Raw genomic sequence first — 21,116 nt, forward strand, 5'->3', positions numbered from 1 at the left:
AGCACTTGTTACTATGATTGCATGAAACTTATGCCAAGAATTTACTTAACGCGATTGAGATCATCAACCTTTACTACTTGTGAATATAATTCCATAACGATTAGGTGAAATTTCCTTATATCCTAGCATCCAATTTATGCATGATAATTAAGCGTGCACTCTCAACCAACACACACAAATCAATGTAATTCACATAGATAAGTAAATTGAATTCACAACTTATGAAACGCAATTAGAAGTAATCAATTCATATAGCAAGTATGTTCATGGTTTCGAATCCCCCCCTAGCCAAGGGGGGGTTTAGTTCCTGATACGCACAAAACAAAGAGAATTGAAATTAAACATTGAATTCAAAGGAAAAGAAACACCTAGAAATTCCAGCGACGCGAACTCGAATTGCATGAACTCCCGAGCTTCCTTCTCCTCCTCCTTGGTGCGGCAAGGGTCTAGGGACAGGTTTTGGGTGGTATTTGTATGGAGGAATGGATGTGTGATGGTAGGGTAGTGTTTAGGAGGGATGGGATAGTGCGGCAAAGCTTAAAACTAAGGAGAAAAGTGTTTGGTGGCTGCGGCAAGGGTGTGGAGAGGGTTGGACGAATTTCTGGAATTAATGAATGTGTATGAGAGGTGGTGATCTGATCTAGGGGTTAATATGAGTATATATAGGCACTTAAAACCCTAGGGTAATCAGATATGGACTTGAATAACCCAAATCCACAAGGAAATAGGCTTAGAAATCAGAAATAGAAAGGGATAATGCTTCCTAGGTGCGGCAGGTAAGGAGATAAGGTGATAAGGCTTCTAGAATGCCTTGCAAGGCAAGGGAAATCAGCTTTCTAGAAGGATTTGGGGCGCCACTTTTGTAGGAGATAAGATAAGGTTCCTAGAAACATGTTTTAAGGGCCAAATTTGTAGGGAAAAAGGGATAAGGGTGCGGCACCTTTGTAGGGATAATGTTAGGGCTTCTAGAAAGCCTAAAAACTAAGGGGATTTGGATAAAACCCACGGCAAAGATAGGATAGGGCATCTAAGGCTTCTAGAAACCCTCCAAGATAAGGTAAAGTGCATGGCATCCCTATAGGATTAGGATAAGGTGTCCTAAATGGATAAGGTGCCCTAAATGGATAAGGACTCCTCATTGCACTTGGAAACTTTGCCTATTAGGATTAGGAAACCTTGTCTTCATCATTCCTTCTTCATCTTGGACTCCTTTTCCTTCTTGGACTTGGAAAACTTCTTTGTTGCTTCACTTGAGACCATTTGGACTTTGACTTTCCTTTATCAAGTAGGAAACCTTATTTGAGTAGGAATCTTCATTCTTCTAGGAATCCTAATTCAACTAGGAAACCCATCTTAACTAGGAATCCTAATTCAACTAGGAAACCCATCTTCCATTTAGGGACTTTCCTACTTCAACTAGGAAACCTTGCTCAAGTAGGAATCATCATCTTCAAGTCTTCAATTTCGTCCATCCTCTTGGCTCCAAGCATATGATGTCCATTCCAAGCTCTAATTTGCTCCAAAAGGCTCCAAAATGCATCCTTTTGCATACTTTGCCCTTAAAACCTGAAAACACATAGAACTAGCTTAAAAGACTACTTTACTAAGGAAAAACACTATAAATGCACAAAAACAAGCTAAACTAAGGTGCGTAAATATGCTCCTATCAGGTATAAGGAAACTTCACCTAATCGTTGGGAACTTATATTCATGAGTAGTTAAGATTGTTGGTCACAATTATGTTAAGTAAATTCTTGGCATAAGTATCATGCGCTTTCATAGTTACGAATGCCTCTTCAACACCTATGATTTCCATAGAACCTAATGATCTTTGATTGTCTTTCTAATATGCGCTTTCATATAGAAAACTTTTAAGGAATAATTTGATTGCAATGCGCTAATTCCATTCAATTCAATGACCTAAGGGAAATCTGAGAGTTAATTTAAGAGTACCTAATTAACTTGGGGTGTTGAGTTTCATAATTCATCGAATAAGCAATTGAAGATTGTGTTGTATGCAAGTATGCCATGTGTGGAGAAAAACCTCCTAGCCATCTCACCATCCACTTAATTCCATCAAATTCGTCCAAATCTGCCTAGTTTAATTTCTTGTTTTGTTTGTTTGATTTTCGTCCAAAACCAAATCCCCATTTGTTTTAGAGTGTCTAATTAGTTCAAATATGTTTTAGATTGTGTTTTTAAGAGTTTTGAGTCAAGTTAGAACCAATTTTCGTCCAAGTTTGTGTTTAGGCTCAAAACTGCCCAGATTGTGTTTTTAAGGCAGTTTTGAGTCTTTTTAGCCTATTATGAGTCTTGTGAACGTGTTTGAGTCTTTTTAAGTGAGTTAAGTGTTTTAAAGGTCAGATTTATTTATTTGAGTCAGTTTATAGTGCTTAGCAATCCCTCCTAATCCCCGGTGTAAGAACGATCCCTACATATTTATATGCTACAATTGTCAAAAGAGGGTTAATTTGTGTGTTAAGTTAATTTTCACATCACATGTTTGTAACTTTCTTTAATAGTCTTGCAATTAAAAACCAAATCTTCATCATTGTGTTGGAAGGTACCCTAGGACACAAAAAAAAACACACAAAAACAACTTTAAAACAACTCTTTTTGGGTTTTTCAAAACTGTTTTGCAATTTTTTTTTTGTAAAATTTTCGTATTTTCTGATCCAAACACGTAAAAACACTTCAAAACACACTAAAAAGACTTCAAAACAGTGAGAAACAACATTAGAAGTGATAGGTGATAAAATCCCACGAAAATTATGCAAAAACAACTTGCGTACCCCCCCACACTTAAATCAAACATTGTCCTCAATGTTTCAAACAAAGACTCACATTCAAACAAACAACATAAACGAACTAACATGACGAAATAAATGCAATAAAGAGAGAGGGTTGATGCGAAAATTAACTTAACGCACAAATTAACCCTCTTTTGACAATTGTAGCATATAGGTAAGTAGGGATCGTTCTTACACCGGGGATTAGGAGGGATTGCTAAACACTTTAAACTGACTCAAATAAATAAAACAAAGCTTTTAAACACTTAACTCAACTCAAAAGACTCAAAACAAGTTCACAAGACTCACAATGAGCTGAAAACACTCAAAACTGTCTAAAAAACACAAACTGGGCAGATTTGAATCTAAACACAAAATTGAACGAAATTCAGTTCTAACTTGACTCAGAACTCTTGAAAACACAATCTAACACATATTCTAACTAGTTAGACACTCTAGAATAAATGGGGATTTGGTTTTGGACGAAAATAAAATAAACAAAACAAGACTTTAAACTAGGCAGATTTGGACGAATTTGATAGAATTAAGTGGATGGTAGGCTAGCTAGGAGGTTTTTCTCCACACATGGCATACTTGCATACAAAACAATCTCCAATTTCTTATTCAATGAATCATGAACACACGGCAATGACTTAAGGTTGCAAGGGACATTGTTTTGTGACCTAGAATAGTTAGGAGCCTTTGATATTGCTAAAATATGGAGTCCTTAAGGATTAGGAAAGATTAAACCAAAATAGGAAACCTTGGCTTAACTTTCCTACTTCAAGTAGGAAACCTTCTTTGACTAGGATTCCTCATTTGATTAGGAATCCTCTTGTGATTAGGAATCCTAACTCAATTAGGTCTTCAATTTCGTCCATTCCTTTTGCTCCAAACATAAGCTATCCATTCCAAGTCCAATTTTGCTCCAAAATGCACCTTTTTGCTTCGTTAGCCATGTGAACCTAAAAACACACGAAAATGGCTTAAACTACTAAAACAACTATGAATTAACAACATAAATGCACGAGATAAAGCCAATTAAGTCGCATAAATATGCTCCTATCAATTACTTATTGCCTTAACCTTTCTCCCTCTATATATACATAATCTGCTGCACTTATGGGAGATTCTAGTGATGTGGAATATATAAGCACACAAATTAAAATCCTCTTTTGACAATTGTAGTATATGAATAAGTAGGGATCGTTCTAGACCGGGGATTAGGAGGGATTGCTAAATCACTTGAAAACTAACTCAAAAACGTAAAACAAAAGTTAAAACACTAAACTAGACTCAAAGAATGCAAAACTAAACAATAAAACACTAAAACAAACCAAAAGACTCAAAACAGCCCCAAAACACTCAAAACTGCCTTAAAAACACAATCTGGGCAGTTTTGAGCACTTACACTATTTTGGACGAATTTGGGTAATAACTTGAATCAAAACACTTAGAAACACAAACTAAGACACTTTCTAACTAAATTGGACACTAAAGTAAATGGGGATTTAGTTTTTGACGAAATTAAATAAAATGCACAGATTGTAATTAAAACAGATTGTAAAGATGAATTTGATGAAAATATGGATGGAATGCTAGCTAGAAGGTTCTTCTCCACACATGTCACACTTGCATACAAGATGATTTTCAGTTGGTCTTTCGATGAATCATGAAACTCAACACCCCGGGTTAATTAGGTCCGCTTAAATTAACCTTCAAGTTTTCCTTAAGTTAATGAATTGGATGGGACAGCGCATACACAACTCAAAACATTCTCCAAAAGTCCTTTATGTGAAAAGCACAATAAAGATACAATCAAAGATCATTAAGCAACATGAAAACTATAAGTGTTGACGAGGCATTCGTTACTATGATGAGCATGAAACTAGTGCCAAGAATTCATTTAACGCGATTGTTTATAAGCAACCTCCACTACTTGTGAATATAAGTTTGTAACTATTACGTGAAACTCACTTATATTCTAGCATCATATTCATGCATGAAAACTAAGCGTGCACTGTCAATAAACATACACAAAATAAGTTATCAATCAAGCAGTTAAACAAATTGAATCCACAACTCATGAAATTCCAACCAAATGTAATCAATTCATATTGCAAGCATAAACATGGTTTCGAATCACCCCCTAGCTAACTAGGGATTTAGCCTCTCATGTTCGCAGAAAGAGAAACGAAATTGAAATTAAACATAAAGAACAAAAGATTGATTACACCTAAAATGCCCAACGAATCCACTTTGAATTTCTGCACGTTTCAAGCTCCTCTTTCTCCTTTCTTCTTGCAGCGACAGAGAAGGTTTTATGGGTTTTTGGATGATTTTCTGAGTTATAGATGGGTTTAGGGTGGTAAAGGGTTGCGGCAAGGGGTGTGGGTGGTGTATGGAGGTGTGGAATGGATGGTGGTGCTGCGGCAGAGAGTGGAAGGTGGCTGCAATGGATGGTTGTTGCGGACTGAAGGTGGGAGAAGGGATGGTGGCTGCGGCAGAGATGTGTTTGCGGCTGAAAATATGAAGAATGAATGAATGAAAGAAGGGAGGGCTAGGGTGCGGCTTAGGGTTTAGTTTATATAGGGTTTTAGAAAATAAAACCCTAGCTTATTTTTATTAACTAAAATAAAATCAAAGGCTTCTAGAAAAAGGAAATAAAATCAGAAATTAAAGAAGGAATGGCTGCAAGGTGCGGCTAGGGTTTTAAATTAGGAGAGGAGCATGTGTTTATTTGCACAACCTAGGACAAAACTACCCCCCCTTGCACGGCAAAGGAAGGGAATTAGGGGAAAGGCACGGCAAAGAGGTTTAAGGGGGCTAAGGCCTTTGTTTTGTGTCCTAAAGTGCCTACAAGGCGTTCAAAGTGGCTAGAAAATACGGACGTTTAAGATTAGGAAAGGTTACCAAAACGGGAAACCTAGGGTTAACTTTCCTACTTCAAGTAGGAATCCTTGTTGAAGTAGGAATCCTCGTTTGAGTAGGAATTCATCGTTTCTTCAAGTCTTCAACTCATTCATTCCTCTTTTGCTCCAAAAGACTCCAATTTGCATCCTCTTGCACACTTTGGCCTTATAATCTGAAAATACACAAAAGTGACTTTAAACACTAAAATAACTAAGGAAACACAACATAAATGCACGAGAACAAGCTAATTAAGTCGCATGAATATGCTCCTATCAAATTCCCCCACACTTAGCTTTTGCTAGTCCTCGAGCAAAACAAAACAACTAAAGAAAACAAAACGAAACAATACAATCAAAACATAACCTAAACCTTCCAACGTTTGCCTCAGGGATTTCCAATGAAACATGACATGTCAAAGATCATTACTCACATAGCTTTTAGTCTTCCTTCCCCTCGAGCACATACTTAATCATAGTCACCATTCACTAGTTCGCATTTAATCAATTAAAACACATTTTGAATGTAGTAACATGCCTTAGAGAATTCCCTTAATTCCTCACTAGTTATGCACTCAATTTTCACTCAGATTTTCTGACTACACACCCTACACTAGTTATATGTGAGAAGATTGATGTAAACATGAAAGACTAGTACTCACATATGTTATAACAAAGAACGCAATTTCTGGATTAATTAAACATGTTTAGATATGATCTCATGAATGGAATGCTACTACTTAGATGCGAGAACCAGTGACACCATATGCTCATACCAAATTCAAACTCCACAATTGAAATGCACAACACTCAAGATAGAAGTCAAGGGTTGTAACGGGGCTTGGGGTATTGGCTAACAAGGAAAGATAAGGACAAACAAAAGTACTTTAAACAATAGTGAGCAAAGTAATGAATTAGACACTTAGAATTCCCTTTAGAACACAAAAATCAACAAACTCACATCAATAATCCTTCCCCCACACTTAGTTTCTGCAACACCTTAATCAAAAAGGAATTCATTTTCAGTCATGCTTACTATGCTTCAAGAACAAGGGTATGGGTGATCCTAATCTAGGCTAGTGATAGGAGCATATTCATGCGACTTAATTAGCTTGTTCTCGTGCATTTATGTTGTGTTTCCTTAGCTATTTTAGTGTTTAAAGTCACTTTTGTGTATTTTCAGATTATAAGGCCAAAGTGTGCAAGAAGATGCAAATTGGAGTCTTTTGGAGCAAAAGAGGAATGAATGAGTTGAAGACTTGAAGAAACGATGAATTCCTACTCCAACGATGAATTCCTACTCAAACAAGGATTCCTACTTCAACAAGGATTCCTACTTGAAGTAGGAAAGTTAACCCTAGGTTTCCCGTTTTGGTAACCTTTCCTAATCTAAACGTCCATATTTTCTAGCCACTTTGAAGGCCTTGTAGGCATTTTAGGACACAAAACAAAGGCCCTAGCCCCCTTAAACCTCTTTGCCGTGCCTTTCCCCTAATTCCCTTCCCTTGCCGTGCAAGGAGGGGTAGTTTTGTCCCATTTTATGCACCTAAACCCTAACCCTAAACCCTAGCCGCACCTATTAATCAATTCCCTTTTAATTTCTGATTTTATTTCCTAATTCTAGCAGCCTTTGAATTAATTTTAGTTAATAAAAATTAGCTAGGGTTTTATTTTCTGAAACCATACATATTTCAAACCCTAGCCGCACCCTATTCTCTTCATTCACAATTTTCATTCATCCATCATCCATATCTGCAGCAAATCCCATCCCTTTTCTGTCATCATTCAGCCACCATAAACCTAATTCCCCCTAAGCCGCAGCCACCCTTCCACTTTCTCCCTTTTGCCGCAGCCACCATCACCTAAATCCCTTCAATCCGCTGATAGGAGCATATTTATGCGACTTAGTTTCTTGTTTTCGTGCATTTATGTTATTAGTTCTTAGTTATTTTAGTTCTTTAAGCCTCTTTTGTGTGTTTTCAGGTTCATAAGACGTATTTTGGCAAAATGATGCATTTTGGAGCCTTTTAGAGCAGTTTTGGGCTTATTATGGATAGCTTGTATATGGAGCAAGGTGGATGGACGAATTTGGAGTCAAAAGAGGTTAGAAACATGCTACAAATCAGAAAAGGAAAGTTCATGACAAAGAAGATAAGGAAAGTGCAAGAAAAGAGGAAACATTATCCAAAACCTTATCCAACCTTATCTTATCCAAACCTTATCCTATCTTGTCCTAACCTAATCTTGTTCCACCTTAATCCTAGCTACAAGTAGACCTAAAAACCTAATTTCTAGAGGCCCTATATGACCCTAAAAGGGTGCCACACCTTTCCCTCTTTTATGCCTTCTAGAATACCCAAAATCAGCCATAAGACACTTAGTTTCTAGAAGGCCCAATTTTGGACGAAAATTCTTAACCTATTTCTAATTGGATTCTGATTTTAATTGGCCCTTTTTCTCTTGAATTTGGATTGTGTAAGTCCATATCTGAAACCAATTGGGCTAGGACTTAATTCCCAAACCCATGCCACAACTTAGGGGCCCAAAAACACTTGTATCAGCTAGGTTAACCCTAAATCTGTTTGCTAGGGTTTCGGCCATGCTATATAAATATACCCATTAGTGTGCCGCACCCCCTAACAAATAACCTACGCAGCCATTCATCATTCATCACAGAAATTCGTCCAAAAACACCCTAGGGCAGAAAAACACCCCAAAACACCATTCTAGCGCCCATAAAATACAAGCAGCCGCTCCACCTTCTTCCACCTCTTTGCCGAGTTCTCCACCACCTTCCAACCATCAAACACCCATCCACACTCAACCTACACCCCTTGCCGTGCCTCTACACCACCCAAAATCCATTCTACATCATCAAAACAGCCCAGAAACCATCATCATCCAATCTGCCGCAAGCAAAGGAAAGGAGACAGTTTCACACAATTGTTTGGCTCTTCATTCTGAGTTGTTGAACAATTTTAGGTGTATTCTATCTTAAATTTCAATGTTTAATTCATGTAATCTTTGTTTTTCTTTGAGAATGATTGGCTAAATTCGTTTTGGCTAAGGGTGTATTCGAAACCATGATTATATATGTGAATTAAGTTGATTACTTCCAGTTATCGGTGCATAAGTCGTGAATACAATTTGCTTAACCGTTTGATTTAGAACTTATTCTTGTATGTTGATTGAGAGTGCACGCTTAATTTGCATGCTTGAATTTGGTGCTAGGATATAAGTTTGTTTCACCTAATCGTTATGAATTTATATTCACAAGTAGTGAAGGTCGCTAGTCAGGATCATGTTAAGTAGATTCCTGGCAAGAGTATCATGCTTTTCATAGTTACAAATGCCTTGTCGATGTTTATGATTTCCAAAGAACGTAATGATTCTAACTTATGTCTTTATCATGCTGTTCATATAGAGAATTTGTTAGGAATAATTTGTTTGCGATGCATATTCATCCAATTCAATGATTCTAGGGAAATCTGAAGGTTAATTTAAGCGGACCTAATTAACTTGGAGTGTCGAGGTTCATAACTTATTGAAGTGATAACTGGAAATTGATTTACGTTGCATATATTTCATGTGTGGAGAAGAACCCCTTAGCTATTCCATCATCCATTGATTCATCACAATTTTGTCTTACAATCTGTTTTCTTTACAATCTGCCCATTTAGTTTAAATTCGTCCAACCACAATCCCCCCATATTTTGTTGAGTCTTAGTCATTCAAATCTGTTTTATTTTGTGTTTTTAAGCATTTGGAATCATAAACACTTTCAAATTCGTCTAAATCAAGTTCTAGTTTCTGTTTGAGTCAATTTGATTGTTTTAGGCAGTTGATGCGAAAATAGTTAAACACACAAATTAACCCTATGGATGACAATTGTAGTAAATGAGCAAATAGGGATCGTTCTAGACCGGGGATTAACTAGGGATGCTAATCAATGTGAAATTGACTCAAAAGACTCAAAACAACACAAACACACTCAAATCTGCCTAAAAACCACTTTCTGGGCAGATTTGAGCACAAACACAAATTTGGACGAAATTAAGTAATAACTTGACTCAAGAACGTAAAAACACAATATAAAACACTAAACTAACTCAAAGAATGTAAAACTAAACACTTAAAACATTAAAACAAACCAAAAGACTCAAACATCACCCAAAACACTCAAAACTGCCTTAAAATCACTTTCTGGGCAGTTTTGAGCACTTTGGTGAATCTGGACGAAATTGGGAAATAAAATGAATCAAAACACTTAAAAGCACAAACTAAATTGATTTCTAACTAAATTGGACATTAAAGTAAAGGGGGATTAAGGTTTTGACGAAATTAAATTAAATAAAACAAGTTAATAAACTAGGCAGATTGTATAAACGGATTTGAGAAACAAGATGATGGATGGATTAGTTAGAGGTCCATTCTCCACACATGACACATTTATATATGAATCGATTCTCCAATTGCTTTTCATTATCTATGATGCTCAACACCCCAAGTTAACCGTGATGCACTAATTAACTCTCAAATTTTCCTTATGTTATTGAATTGGATGATGCATGCGACAATTCAAATCATTCTCCAATGGTTCTCCACATGAATGCATAGAAGAGATACAATGAGAGATCATTATGCTCTATGAGAATTATAAGTGTTGACGAGGCAATTGTAACTATGAATGCATGATACTTTTGCCAAGAATTCAATTAACGCGGTTGTGACTAGCAACCTTCACTACTCATTAGGCTCCGAAAGGCATCCTTTTGCATCCTTAGCCATATGAACCTATAAACACACGAAAATGACTTTAAACACTAAATTAAGTAAGAAAACACAACATAAATGCATAAGAACTAGCTAACTAAGGCGCATAAATATGCTCCTATCAAATTCCCCCACACTTAGCTTTTGCTAGTCCTCGAGCAAAACAAAGAAACAAAACATAACCTAAACCTTCCAACGTTCACCTCAGGGATTTCCAATGGTACATGACATGTTAAAAATCATCATCCCCACAGATTTGAGTCATCTTTACAATTGAGAACATACTTAATCATAGTCACCACTTACTAGTTCACAATTAATCGATTAAAAGAATGTGTTGAATGTAGTAACATGCCTTAGAGAATTTGCTCAATCCTTACAAGATATGCACTCAATCTTCACTCAGATTTTCTAACTACACACCCTATACTAGTTATATGTGAGAAGATTGATGTAAATATGAAAACGAATGCTCACATATACGTATAACAAAGAACGCAATTTATGGAGTTAATAAGCATGTTTAGAAATGATCTCATGAATGGAATGCTACTACTTAGATGCGAGAACCAATGACCATATGCTCATACCAAATTCAAACTCCACAAATTGAAACACATAACACTCAAGAATGAAGTCAAGGGTTGTAACGGGGCTTGGGGTAGTGGTTAACAAAGAAAAGATAAGGAGAACAAGTGTTCTTCAAGTAATATTAAGCAAAGTAGTGTACTTAAGACTTAGAATTCATTTAGATTGCAGAAATTAACTTTAAAACACAAGGGGAAGACTTAGACAACTCCTTAGGGCCGAATTCATTGTTTTGGACCCTTACTTCAACAAACAATACTTTGGAACTCTTTTTCACAACTTTTCAACTCTTTTTTTTTTTTTTTTTTCTTTTTCTTTTCTTTCATGCCGTGCCTATGGCACACAAATTCTCACACAAGAACACTTCCCCCACACTTGTTTTCTGCCAACATAAATCAAAAGAAATTCAATTTGAATCATGCTTTACTAAGCTTTAAGAACAAGGGTGTGGATGGTCCTAATCTAGGCTAGGTGAGGATAATGTGGGTTAACTTAAACATAAAATGACATGGGATACACGGCAATATGGCTAAGGTGGTGGTCACTACACAACTTCATCTTGAATCTGTGTTATGCAAATCAATAACATGCTTTGAATGAAATGGGCATGAGTTCTAGCATTTGGAACTAAATGATGAAACGCCTCTAAGTAGTAACCAAGCAAAGAATAATGAGATCATGCAACGACTTAGAAAACAAAAATGCACAGATTCTAACTCTCCAAATAAACGTTTAGGCTCAAGTCTCACAAGGTTGTAGCGTTAATTTGAGTTCCTTCCTTCAAGCATGTTACAAAAACTGATTTTTTTTTTCTTTATGATTGCATGTGAAGTCATAAGTTATAATCACAACCAAGCATACACAAAGAGTAAATCAAACTTTCATCCATGTTAATCACTCTCTTTAACAGCCATGTAATTACAAACCGAATCCTCATCATTGTGTTGGAAGGTACCCTAAAACAAAAACAAACACACAAAAACACTTTGAAAACAACTCTTTTTGGGTTTTTAAAACAAATTTTTCAAATTTTTATGTGATTTTCGGATTTTTACTTCAAAACACACTAAAACACACCAAAACTGCTTAAAAACACTTAAAAACAGCAAGGAACAAGTCTATAAGTAAAGGGTGATAAAATCCCATGAATTTGCATCAAAAACACTTAGTTACCCCCCCACACTTAAATCAAACATTGTCCTCAATGTTTCAAGCATAAAATCACACAAAACACAAAGAAACACACAAACAGCAAGTAAAACAACTAAATAGGCAGATTCGAAATAAACAACAAAGTGAAGGGGTTAGGAACGCAAATCTGGAATTGGAGTGATTCCTTGAGCTTCCTTTGTTGAATTGCATGGGTTGCCTCCCAAGTAGCGCTTTCTTTAACGTCTTGCAGCCGGACGAAGACACGTTCATGCTCCATTGGAGCCCACGGCATGGAGTGGGGTCTCCTCCACGACATGCTCCACAAAGTTCTCATAGTATGGCTTCAATCTATGTCCGTTCACCTTGAACTCGTGGCCACTTTTTAAGCTTTGGACTTGGACTGCACCATGAGGAAAAACATTAGTAACAACAAGAGGTCCAATCCATTTAGAACGTAACTTACCAGGGAATAACCGAAGTCTTGAATCAAAAAGCAACACTTTCTGCCCCTTGGAGAACGTTTTGGTACGAAGCATCTTATCATGATAAGCCTTCGTCTTGTCCTTGTAGATGCGAGCATTCTCGTAAGCCTCGTTCCTAATCTCCTCAAGTTCATCTAATTGGAGCTTCCTATGAACTCCAGCAGCGTCTATGTCCAAATTGAAGGTTTTCACAGCCCAATGTGCCTTGTGCTCTAACTCAACGGGCAAATGACATGGCTTACCATATATAAGCCGAAAAGGTGACATGCCAAGGGGAGTTTTGTAAGCCGTACGATAGGCCCACAATGCATCGTCCAAGCGCAAACTCCAATCTCTTCTTGAGGGTCCCACGGTTTTCTCTAGGACTTGTTTGATCTCCCTATTTGAAACCTCCGCTTGCCCATTAGTTTGAGGGTGATAAGGTGTGGAAACCTTATGAGTAACGTTGTACTTCTTGAGCAAAGCTTCAATGGTGCTGTTACGAAAGTGAGAACCCCCATCACTAATTAAAACTCGTGGCATCCCAAACCTAGCAAAAATATTAGATTTCACAAAATCTGCAACAACCTTAGAATCGTTAGTACGGGTGGCTTTGGCTTCCACCCATTTGGAAACATAATCGACAGCTAGCAAGATATAAGTGAAACCAAAAGATGGAGGGAAGGGGCCCATGAAATCAATACCCCACACATCAAAAATTTCCACAAATGAGAGAGATTGTTGTGGCATTTGGTCCTTAGGCCCTATGTTACCTGTTCTTTGACACTTATCGCATGTTAAACAAAACATTTTAGCATCTTTAAAGAGATTAGGCCAATAAAATCCAGATTGTAACACCTTTAGGGCTGTCCTTTGGGTGCCAAAATGTCCCCCACATGCATAAGTATGGCAGAATGTAAGAATGGAATTAAATTCAGATTCGGGCACACATCTACGCACAATCTGATCTGGGCAGAATTTCCATAAATATGGATCATCCCAAACATAAAAACGTGCATCATGAACAAGTTTATCACGTTGGAACTTGTTTAGGGTACTAGGAACTTGCTTAGACACCAAGAAATTGACCAAATCGGCATACCAAGGGGTTCTTACCTCAATGGACAGAAGTTGCTCATCCGGAAACGTTTCTAAAATGGGGGTGGACTCTTCCTCACGCACCATTCTACTTAGGTGGTCAGCCACCACGTTTTCACACCCTTTCTTGTCTCGGATTTCAAGATCGAACTGTTGAAGTAGGAGCATCCAACGAATGAGTCTTGGCTTAGCCTCCTTTTTGGTGAGAAGATACTTCAAGGCTGCATGGTCAGTGAAAACAATTACTTTAGTACCAAGAAGATATGATCTAAACTTATCTAAAGCAAATACAACCGCCAAGAGTTCTTTTTCGGTTGTAGAATAATTCAATTGAGCATCATTTAAAGTGCGGGAAGCATAATAAATAACATGTGACTGTTTATTTTTCCTTTGACCCAAAACAGCCCCAAGTGCATAATCCGAGGCATCACACATCAATTCAAATGGAATGGACCAATCCGGGGGAGTTATGATGGGTGCCGTGGTTAGGAGCTCTTTGAGATGCTTGAATGACTTCTCGCATGCCTCGTTGAACTCAAAAGACACATCTTTTTGGAGGAGGTGGCATAGGGGTTGTGCAATCTTGGAAAAGTCCTTGATAAATCGTCTATAGAATCCTGCATGACCAAGAAAAGAACGAACCTCTCTAACCGAAGTAGGAGAGGGTAAGTAGCGTACAAGATCTACTTTAGACTTATCAACTTCAATTCCTTTTTCAGAGATTATATGACCCAAAACAATACCTTGTTTAACCATAAAGTGACATTTTTCCCAATTTAAAACAAGATTTGTTTCAACACAACGTTTCAAGATTAAAGTGAGATTATCCAAACAATGATCAAATGAATCACCAAAAACACTAAAGTCATCCATGAATATCTCAATAATCTTCTCAACATAATCAGAAAATATGCTTACCATACACCTTTGAAACGTGGCAGGAGCATTACACAAGCCAAATGGCATGCGTCGATATGCAAACGTTCCAAAGGGACAAGTAAAAGTGGTCTTTTCTTGATCATCCGGAGCAATGACAATTTGGTTATAACCGGAATAACCATCAAGAAAACAATAAAAGGAATGACCTGCTAACCTTTCCAACATTTGATCTAGGAACGGCAATGGGAAGTGGTCCTTCCTTGTGGTGGAATTTATCTTCCTATAATCAATGCATACCCGCCAACCGGTTTGAATTCTCATAGGCACAAGCTCATTCTCGGAATTCTCCACAACCGTTACCCCAGATTTCTTAGGCACACATTGGATAGGTGAAACCCAACGACTATCGGAGATAGGATAAATAACTCCACAATCTAGAAGTTTAATTATCTCCTTTTTCACAACTTCCATCATCGGAGGGTTAAGACGGCGTTGAGCCTCTCTAGTTGGTTTGGCCCCCTCCTCAAGAAATATGTGATGCATACAAGTTGTAGGGCTTATACCTTTAATATCGGCCAATGTCCAACCTAGGGCAGATTTATACTCCTTCAATACACGAACTAATTTCTCCTCCTCTTGTACCGTGAGGGAGGAAGAGATGATGGCAGGTAGTGTCTCGTTTTCCCCCAAGAAAATGTACTTCAAATGACTTGGTAAAGGTTTGAGTTCAAGAATAGGTCCCTGAATTATGGATGGAAGCAATTTGTTAGTCGAAATGGGAATGGACTCACGGTTAGGAAACTTTCCCTCATGTTTAGGTAATGACTCAAGGGCAGCAACTACTTCAAGGAATTCCTCACTAGGAGGCACGGCATAGGGTAGTTCAAGTGTGCCGTGGGTTTGCATATAGCTTGCCTCCTTGGTTTTGACTTCTACACCTCTTGTAATGACCTTTTCAAGTGCATCGTCATTCAAATCTTCAAGATATCCCTGCGCCAAAGAGTCAACAATATCAATAGAGAAACATGAATGATCTTCACTAGGATACTTAATGGAATCAGAAAGATTGAAATTAACCACTTCCCCATCAAATTCCATGGACAAAGTTCCATTAAACACGTCAATCTTAGTCCGGGCCGTCTTCATGAATGGCCTTCCAAGTAGAATGGGCAGCGAGGGTGCATGATCCGATTCATCCATCTCAAGAACATAGAAATCCGCCGGAAAGATCAAATGATTAACCTGCACTAAAACATCTTCCAAAACTCCTTTTGGATAAGCATTAGATCTATCGGCCAATTGTATGATAACACCATCATTTTTCAACACTCCTAGGTTCATAGATGCATAAATGGAATATGGCATAACATTTATAGAAGCACCTAAATCAAGCATGGCAGATTCAAATCTAGTGTTACCAATGACACAAGGAATGGTAAAACTACCCGGATCTTTGCATTTGGGAGGTAGTTTGCGTTGCAAGATGGCGGACACATTCTCACCTACCTTCACCACTTCCTTGGTCGAAATCCTCTTCCTAGTGATGCAAAGCTCTTTTAAGAACTTGGCATACTTAGGGACTTGCTTGATTGCATCAAGGAGCGGAATGTTGACTTGAACTTTCCTAAAGGTTTCCAAAATGTCCTTTTCACTCTCCTCCTTCTTTGATTGCCTAAACCTGCTAGGAAAGGGCACGTTTAGTGGAATAGAACTTGACAAAGTCGAATTTGGACTTACCTTAGGCATGTTGGACGGTTTTGGCACAATAGGGGGCTGCGGCAAAGATTCTTTCACCCTTGCCGTGGCCTTTATTCTTTGTTCCTCCTCTTCTTGCAGCAACACGTCCTTTTCTTGACTTGTTTTGGACGTGCTTGGGGTGGTTTCGACCTCCTTACCACTTCTCAACATGATTGCCTTGGCAGATTCGAATCCTCCCCTTGGATTGACAATGGTTGAGCTAGGGAGCTTGCCTTTGTCTCGGAATTGTCCTACAAATTCCACAATCTGCCCAATTTGTTTCTCCAAGTGATCCACCCTTTTGTCTTGGTTTTGCATGGCTTTGGTTTGATCCTCTTGCCCCTGAGACAAATTGGTAAGTAATTTAAGAAGTGTTTCATTTCCCAACGACGTACCTTGATTGTTTTGGGCAGGTTGTGCTTGGTTTGGATTGGGGCCGAATGGCTTGGTGTAGAACCCCAGGGGTTGTTGTCTAAAGCCTCCTTGTTGTTGAGGTTGTTGAGGTTCCCTCCACTTGAAGTTTGGATGGTCTCTCCAACCCGGATTGTATGTGTTGGAATATGGATCATTCCTTGGTTGATTGTGGCTCGGAAATCCAATGGCATTTGCACTCTCCCATCCCCCATTCTCAATCAATTGTGGGCATTTTTCCGAAGGGTGTCCTTGGATAGAACATACACCACATACAATCGGTCCTTGTATCTTCATTCCTTCGGCCATCTGAGACACAATAGAAGTAAGATTAGCTAATTGAGTTTAAAGGTCGGATTGAGAACTTACCTCATTCACTTGTTGCCGTGGGGGGTCCCTTTGCCCAAGTCCTTCATATTGTTGTGCATTTAGAGCACGGTTTGCAATTAGGGTCTTGGCCGACATAGGAGTTTTGTCCACCAATGCACCTCCCGCCGAAGCATCGAGCATTTGCCTTTCAATGGGAAGAAGGCCCTCATAGAAATATTGAAGGAGAAGCTCCTCCTTCATTTGATGTTGAGGACATGATGCAACAAGGGCTTTAAAACGCTCGTAGTATGCCGGAAAAGATTCTCCTTGACTTTGTTGGATTCCGCTAATTTTCTTCCTTAAGAGAATGACTCTTGAAGTAGGGAAGAACTTCTCCAAGAACGCTCTCTTCATGCTCTCCCAAGAAGTAACGGTCCCGGGTGCCAATTCATAAAGCCAATCCTTAGCCTTTTCCACAAGAGAGAATGGAAAAGCTTTCATCATTAGAATGTTCCCATCGACATTTATGGGTGTCATGCTCGAACAAACAACCTCGAACTCCTTGAGATGCTTGTTGGGATCTTCCATGGAAAGCCCATGGTATTTCGGAATGTGGTGCAACAAGCTTGACTTCAACTCGAATTCATCGGTCTTGCCTTGGGTAGCCGCGGGGTATTGAATGCATAATGGTGCGGCATTGGCCAACCCCGAGGCCGAAAGCTCTTTAATGGTCCGATTGTCTGCTGCCATAACTTCTTCTTCCACACTTTCAAACTCAGATTCGGCCTCTGAACTTGAACTAGGTTCACTAGGTTCACTAGGTTCGGGATGCCTCCTCTTTCTTCTCAAATCACGTTCAAAATCGTCGTTAAAGTCCAAGATATGTGCATGCACAGTTTGAGAACTCCGCGTCATGCACTAGTACCTAAACCAAGAAAACAAAACAAAATGAGAAAACTAGGTAAATTACACTAAAAACATACGGCTAAAACACAAGGGATTAGCAATTTTGCTAATCCCCGGCAACGGCGCCAAAATTTGATGCGAAAATAGTTAAACACACAAATTAACCCTATGGATGACAATTGTAGTAAATGAGCAAATAGGGATCGTTCTAGACCGGGGATTAACTAGGGATGCTAATCAATGTGAAATTGACTCAAAAGACTCAAAACAACACAAACACACTCAAATCTGCCTAAAAACCACTTTCTGGGCAGATTTGAGCACAAACACAAATTTGGACGAAATTAAGTAATAACTTGACTCAAGAACGTAAAAACACAATATAAAACACTAAACTAACTCAAAGAATGTAAAACTAAACACTTAAAACATTAAAACAAACCAAAAGACTCAAACATCACCCAAAACACTCAAAACTGCCTTAAAATCACTTTCTGGGCAGTTTTGAGCACTTTGGTGAATCTGGACGAAATTGGGAAATAAAATGAATCAAAACACTTAAAAGCACAAACTAAATTGATTTCTAACTAAATTGGACATTAAAGTAAAGGGGGATTAAGGTTTTGACGAAATTAAATTAAATAAAACAAGTTAATAAACTAGGCAGATTGTATAAACGGATTTGAGAAACAAGATGATGGATGGATTAGTTAGAGGTCCATTCTCCACACATGACACATTTATATATGAATCGATTCTCCAATTGCTTTTCATTATCTATGATGCTCAACACCCCAAGTTAACCGTGATGCACTAATTAACTCTCAAATTTTCCTTATGTTATTGAATTGGATGATGCATGCGACAATTCAAATCATTCTCCAATGGTTCTCAACATGAATGCATAGAAGAGATACAATGAGAGATCATTATGCTCTATGAGAATTATAAGTGTTGACGAGGCAATTGTAACTATGAATGCATGATACTTTTGCCAAGAATTCAATTAACGCGGTTGTGACTAGCAACCTTCACTACTCATGTTTATAAACTTGTGACGATTAGGTGAAACTTGTTTATAAACTAGCATCGAGTTTATGCATGAAGACTAAGTATGCATCCCTAATCAACATACAAAAACAAGTTTTTAATAAACATGATAATTGAATTACAATCACAACTTAACAAATCACAATTGGAAGAAATCAATTCATATTTCAAACATGTTCATGGCTTCAAACTTTCCCCTAACTAATTAGGGGTTTAGCCACTCATGATTACAACAAACTTAGAGAGTAATAACAAAGTAAACATTGAAAACAAGAATCGAAGTACACCTAAAAATTCCAACAACTCAATCTTGAATTGTATGAACGTTTAGGCCTCTTCTCCTCTAGTTGCTGCGGCACAAGGGGTTTTGGTGAGTTTTGGGGGTTATGGATGATGTAGAATGATGTGTTTAGGGTAGGGATGGATGTAGGGGAAGGCAAGGAGTGTTTTTGGGCAGAAAATATGAAGAATGGTGAAGTATGGTAGTGCTAGAGGGAGAGGAGGAATTTCTGGCGTGAATGAATGTGTATGAGAGATGGTTTTCTGAAATGGAAGAGTGTGTGTTTTGTGGCTGCAATGCATGCTTATTTATAGGTGAAATGGGGGGAACATGATGACTAGGAATTAGGTGGAAAGCTGAAATGGTGATGGGAGATGCATGTGGCTGAAATGCATGTGATTAAAGGGTGGGAATGCATGTGTTTTGACAGAAAATAAAAGGGAATGCTGGAAATCTGGAATGGGAACCCACGGCATGGTTGTTTTCTGGTGGTGAATGGGTTTATGTTTGATTGGTGCATGTGGGTTGATTATTTAAAGTGTAAATGATTAATGAATGGTTCTTTGTTGATGGTGGAAATCTGAAATGATGAAGTGGAATGTGCATGTGGCTGCAATGGTAAAGGATGGGAGTGCATGTGCTTTGACAGCTAGGTTGCATGTGGAATGTGACTGTAATTGATGGAGAAAGGCCACGGCAAAAGGGGATTGTGGTGCAATGATGGTGTTTTGCACGGCAATGATGGGGAAAGAATGTGTGGATGCATGGTTGTGTTGGTGATGAATGTGAACTCTTTGTTCTTCATTTTCATTCCTTTGGTCTTCAATTTCGTCCATCTACTTGGCTTTAAGCATATGCAATCCATTCCAATCTCTAATTTGCTCCAAAAGGCTCCGAAAGGCATCCTTTTGCATCCTTAGCCATATGAACCTATAAACACACGAAAATGACTTTAAACACTAAATTAAGTAAGAAAACACAACATAAATGCATAAGAACTAGCTAACTAAGGCGCATAAATATGCTCCTATCAGCAGTTTTGAGTGTTTCAAATCTGTTTTGAGTCATAGTAGTCTTGTTAAGAGTCTTTAAGTTTAGTTTTTGTGTTTTTAAGTCAATTCAAATTAGATTAGCACCCCTAGTTAATCCCCGGTTAGAACGATCCCTACTTACATCATTACTACAATTGTCACAAATAGGGTTTAATTTGTGTGTCAACATAATTTACACATCAAATTTTGGTGCTGTTGTCGGGGATTAGCAAAGTTGCTAATCCCTTGTCTTGAGTCTTGTTTAAATTGTTTATTTTCTGTTTTGTTTTTAAAGTTTGCACCGTGTGTGTGTTTTGCTTTTGTGCCGTGTATAGGCACCTTATTTCCTTACTTGTGCCGAGTCTATTAGGTTGATTGCTAACCTTGTTTGCTCTTGTGTGCAGGTAATAGTTTATGACCCGTAGCTCACAACCTGTTCGTGAGCATATCTTCGACCTTGACGGTGATTTCGAGAGGACTTTGAGAAGGAAAAAGAAATTGCAAGCGTCTAATCCTCCTAGTCCCGAACCTGAATTAGAAGAGCAAGAAGTTGAGGTTGAAGAGGAGGCCACGGCAAGGTTTGAAGAGGAAGTACCAACCATGGCAGTGGACAATCGACCCATCAAGGAGCTTTCTGCCTCGCGTTTGGCCAATGCAGCCCCTCTTTGCATCCAATACCCTAGGGCAGCCCCTGAGAAGGCCGATGAATTTGAGTTGAAGTCCAGTTTGCTACATCATATACC

The 21,116-nt window shown here is 38.3% G+C and overlaps 1 protein-coding gene across 1 annotated transcript in view; it reads right to left on the reverse strand.

Annotated features, from left to right (window-relative positions):
- LOC148695064 (uncharacterized) overlaps positions 1 to 16,482 on the reverse strand; it is a gene marked incomplete at its 5' end in the record, with an annotated part of 44,135 nt that extends 27,653 nt beyond the window's left edge. Inside the window, one exon of the mRNA XM_088698297.1 lies at positions 15,076 to 16,482. Coding sequence (XP_088554423.1) covers positions 15,076 to 16,482 — 1,407 coding nt within the window. The remainder of the gene's footprint in view (positions 1 to 15,075) is intronic.
- Positions 16,483 to 21,116: the final 4,634 nt, after the last annotated feature.

The sequence above is a fragment of the Pyrus communis genome, chromosome 8 (genome assembly GCF_041283825.1).
Source record: "Pyrus communis isolate YQ-2024b chromosome 8, ASM4128382v1, whole genome shotgun sequence".
In the NCBI taxonomy this organism is placed as follows: Eukaryota; Viridiplantae; Streptophyta; class Magnoliopsida; order Rosales; family Rosaceae; genus Pyrus; species Pyrus communis.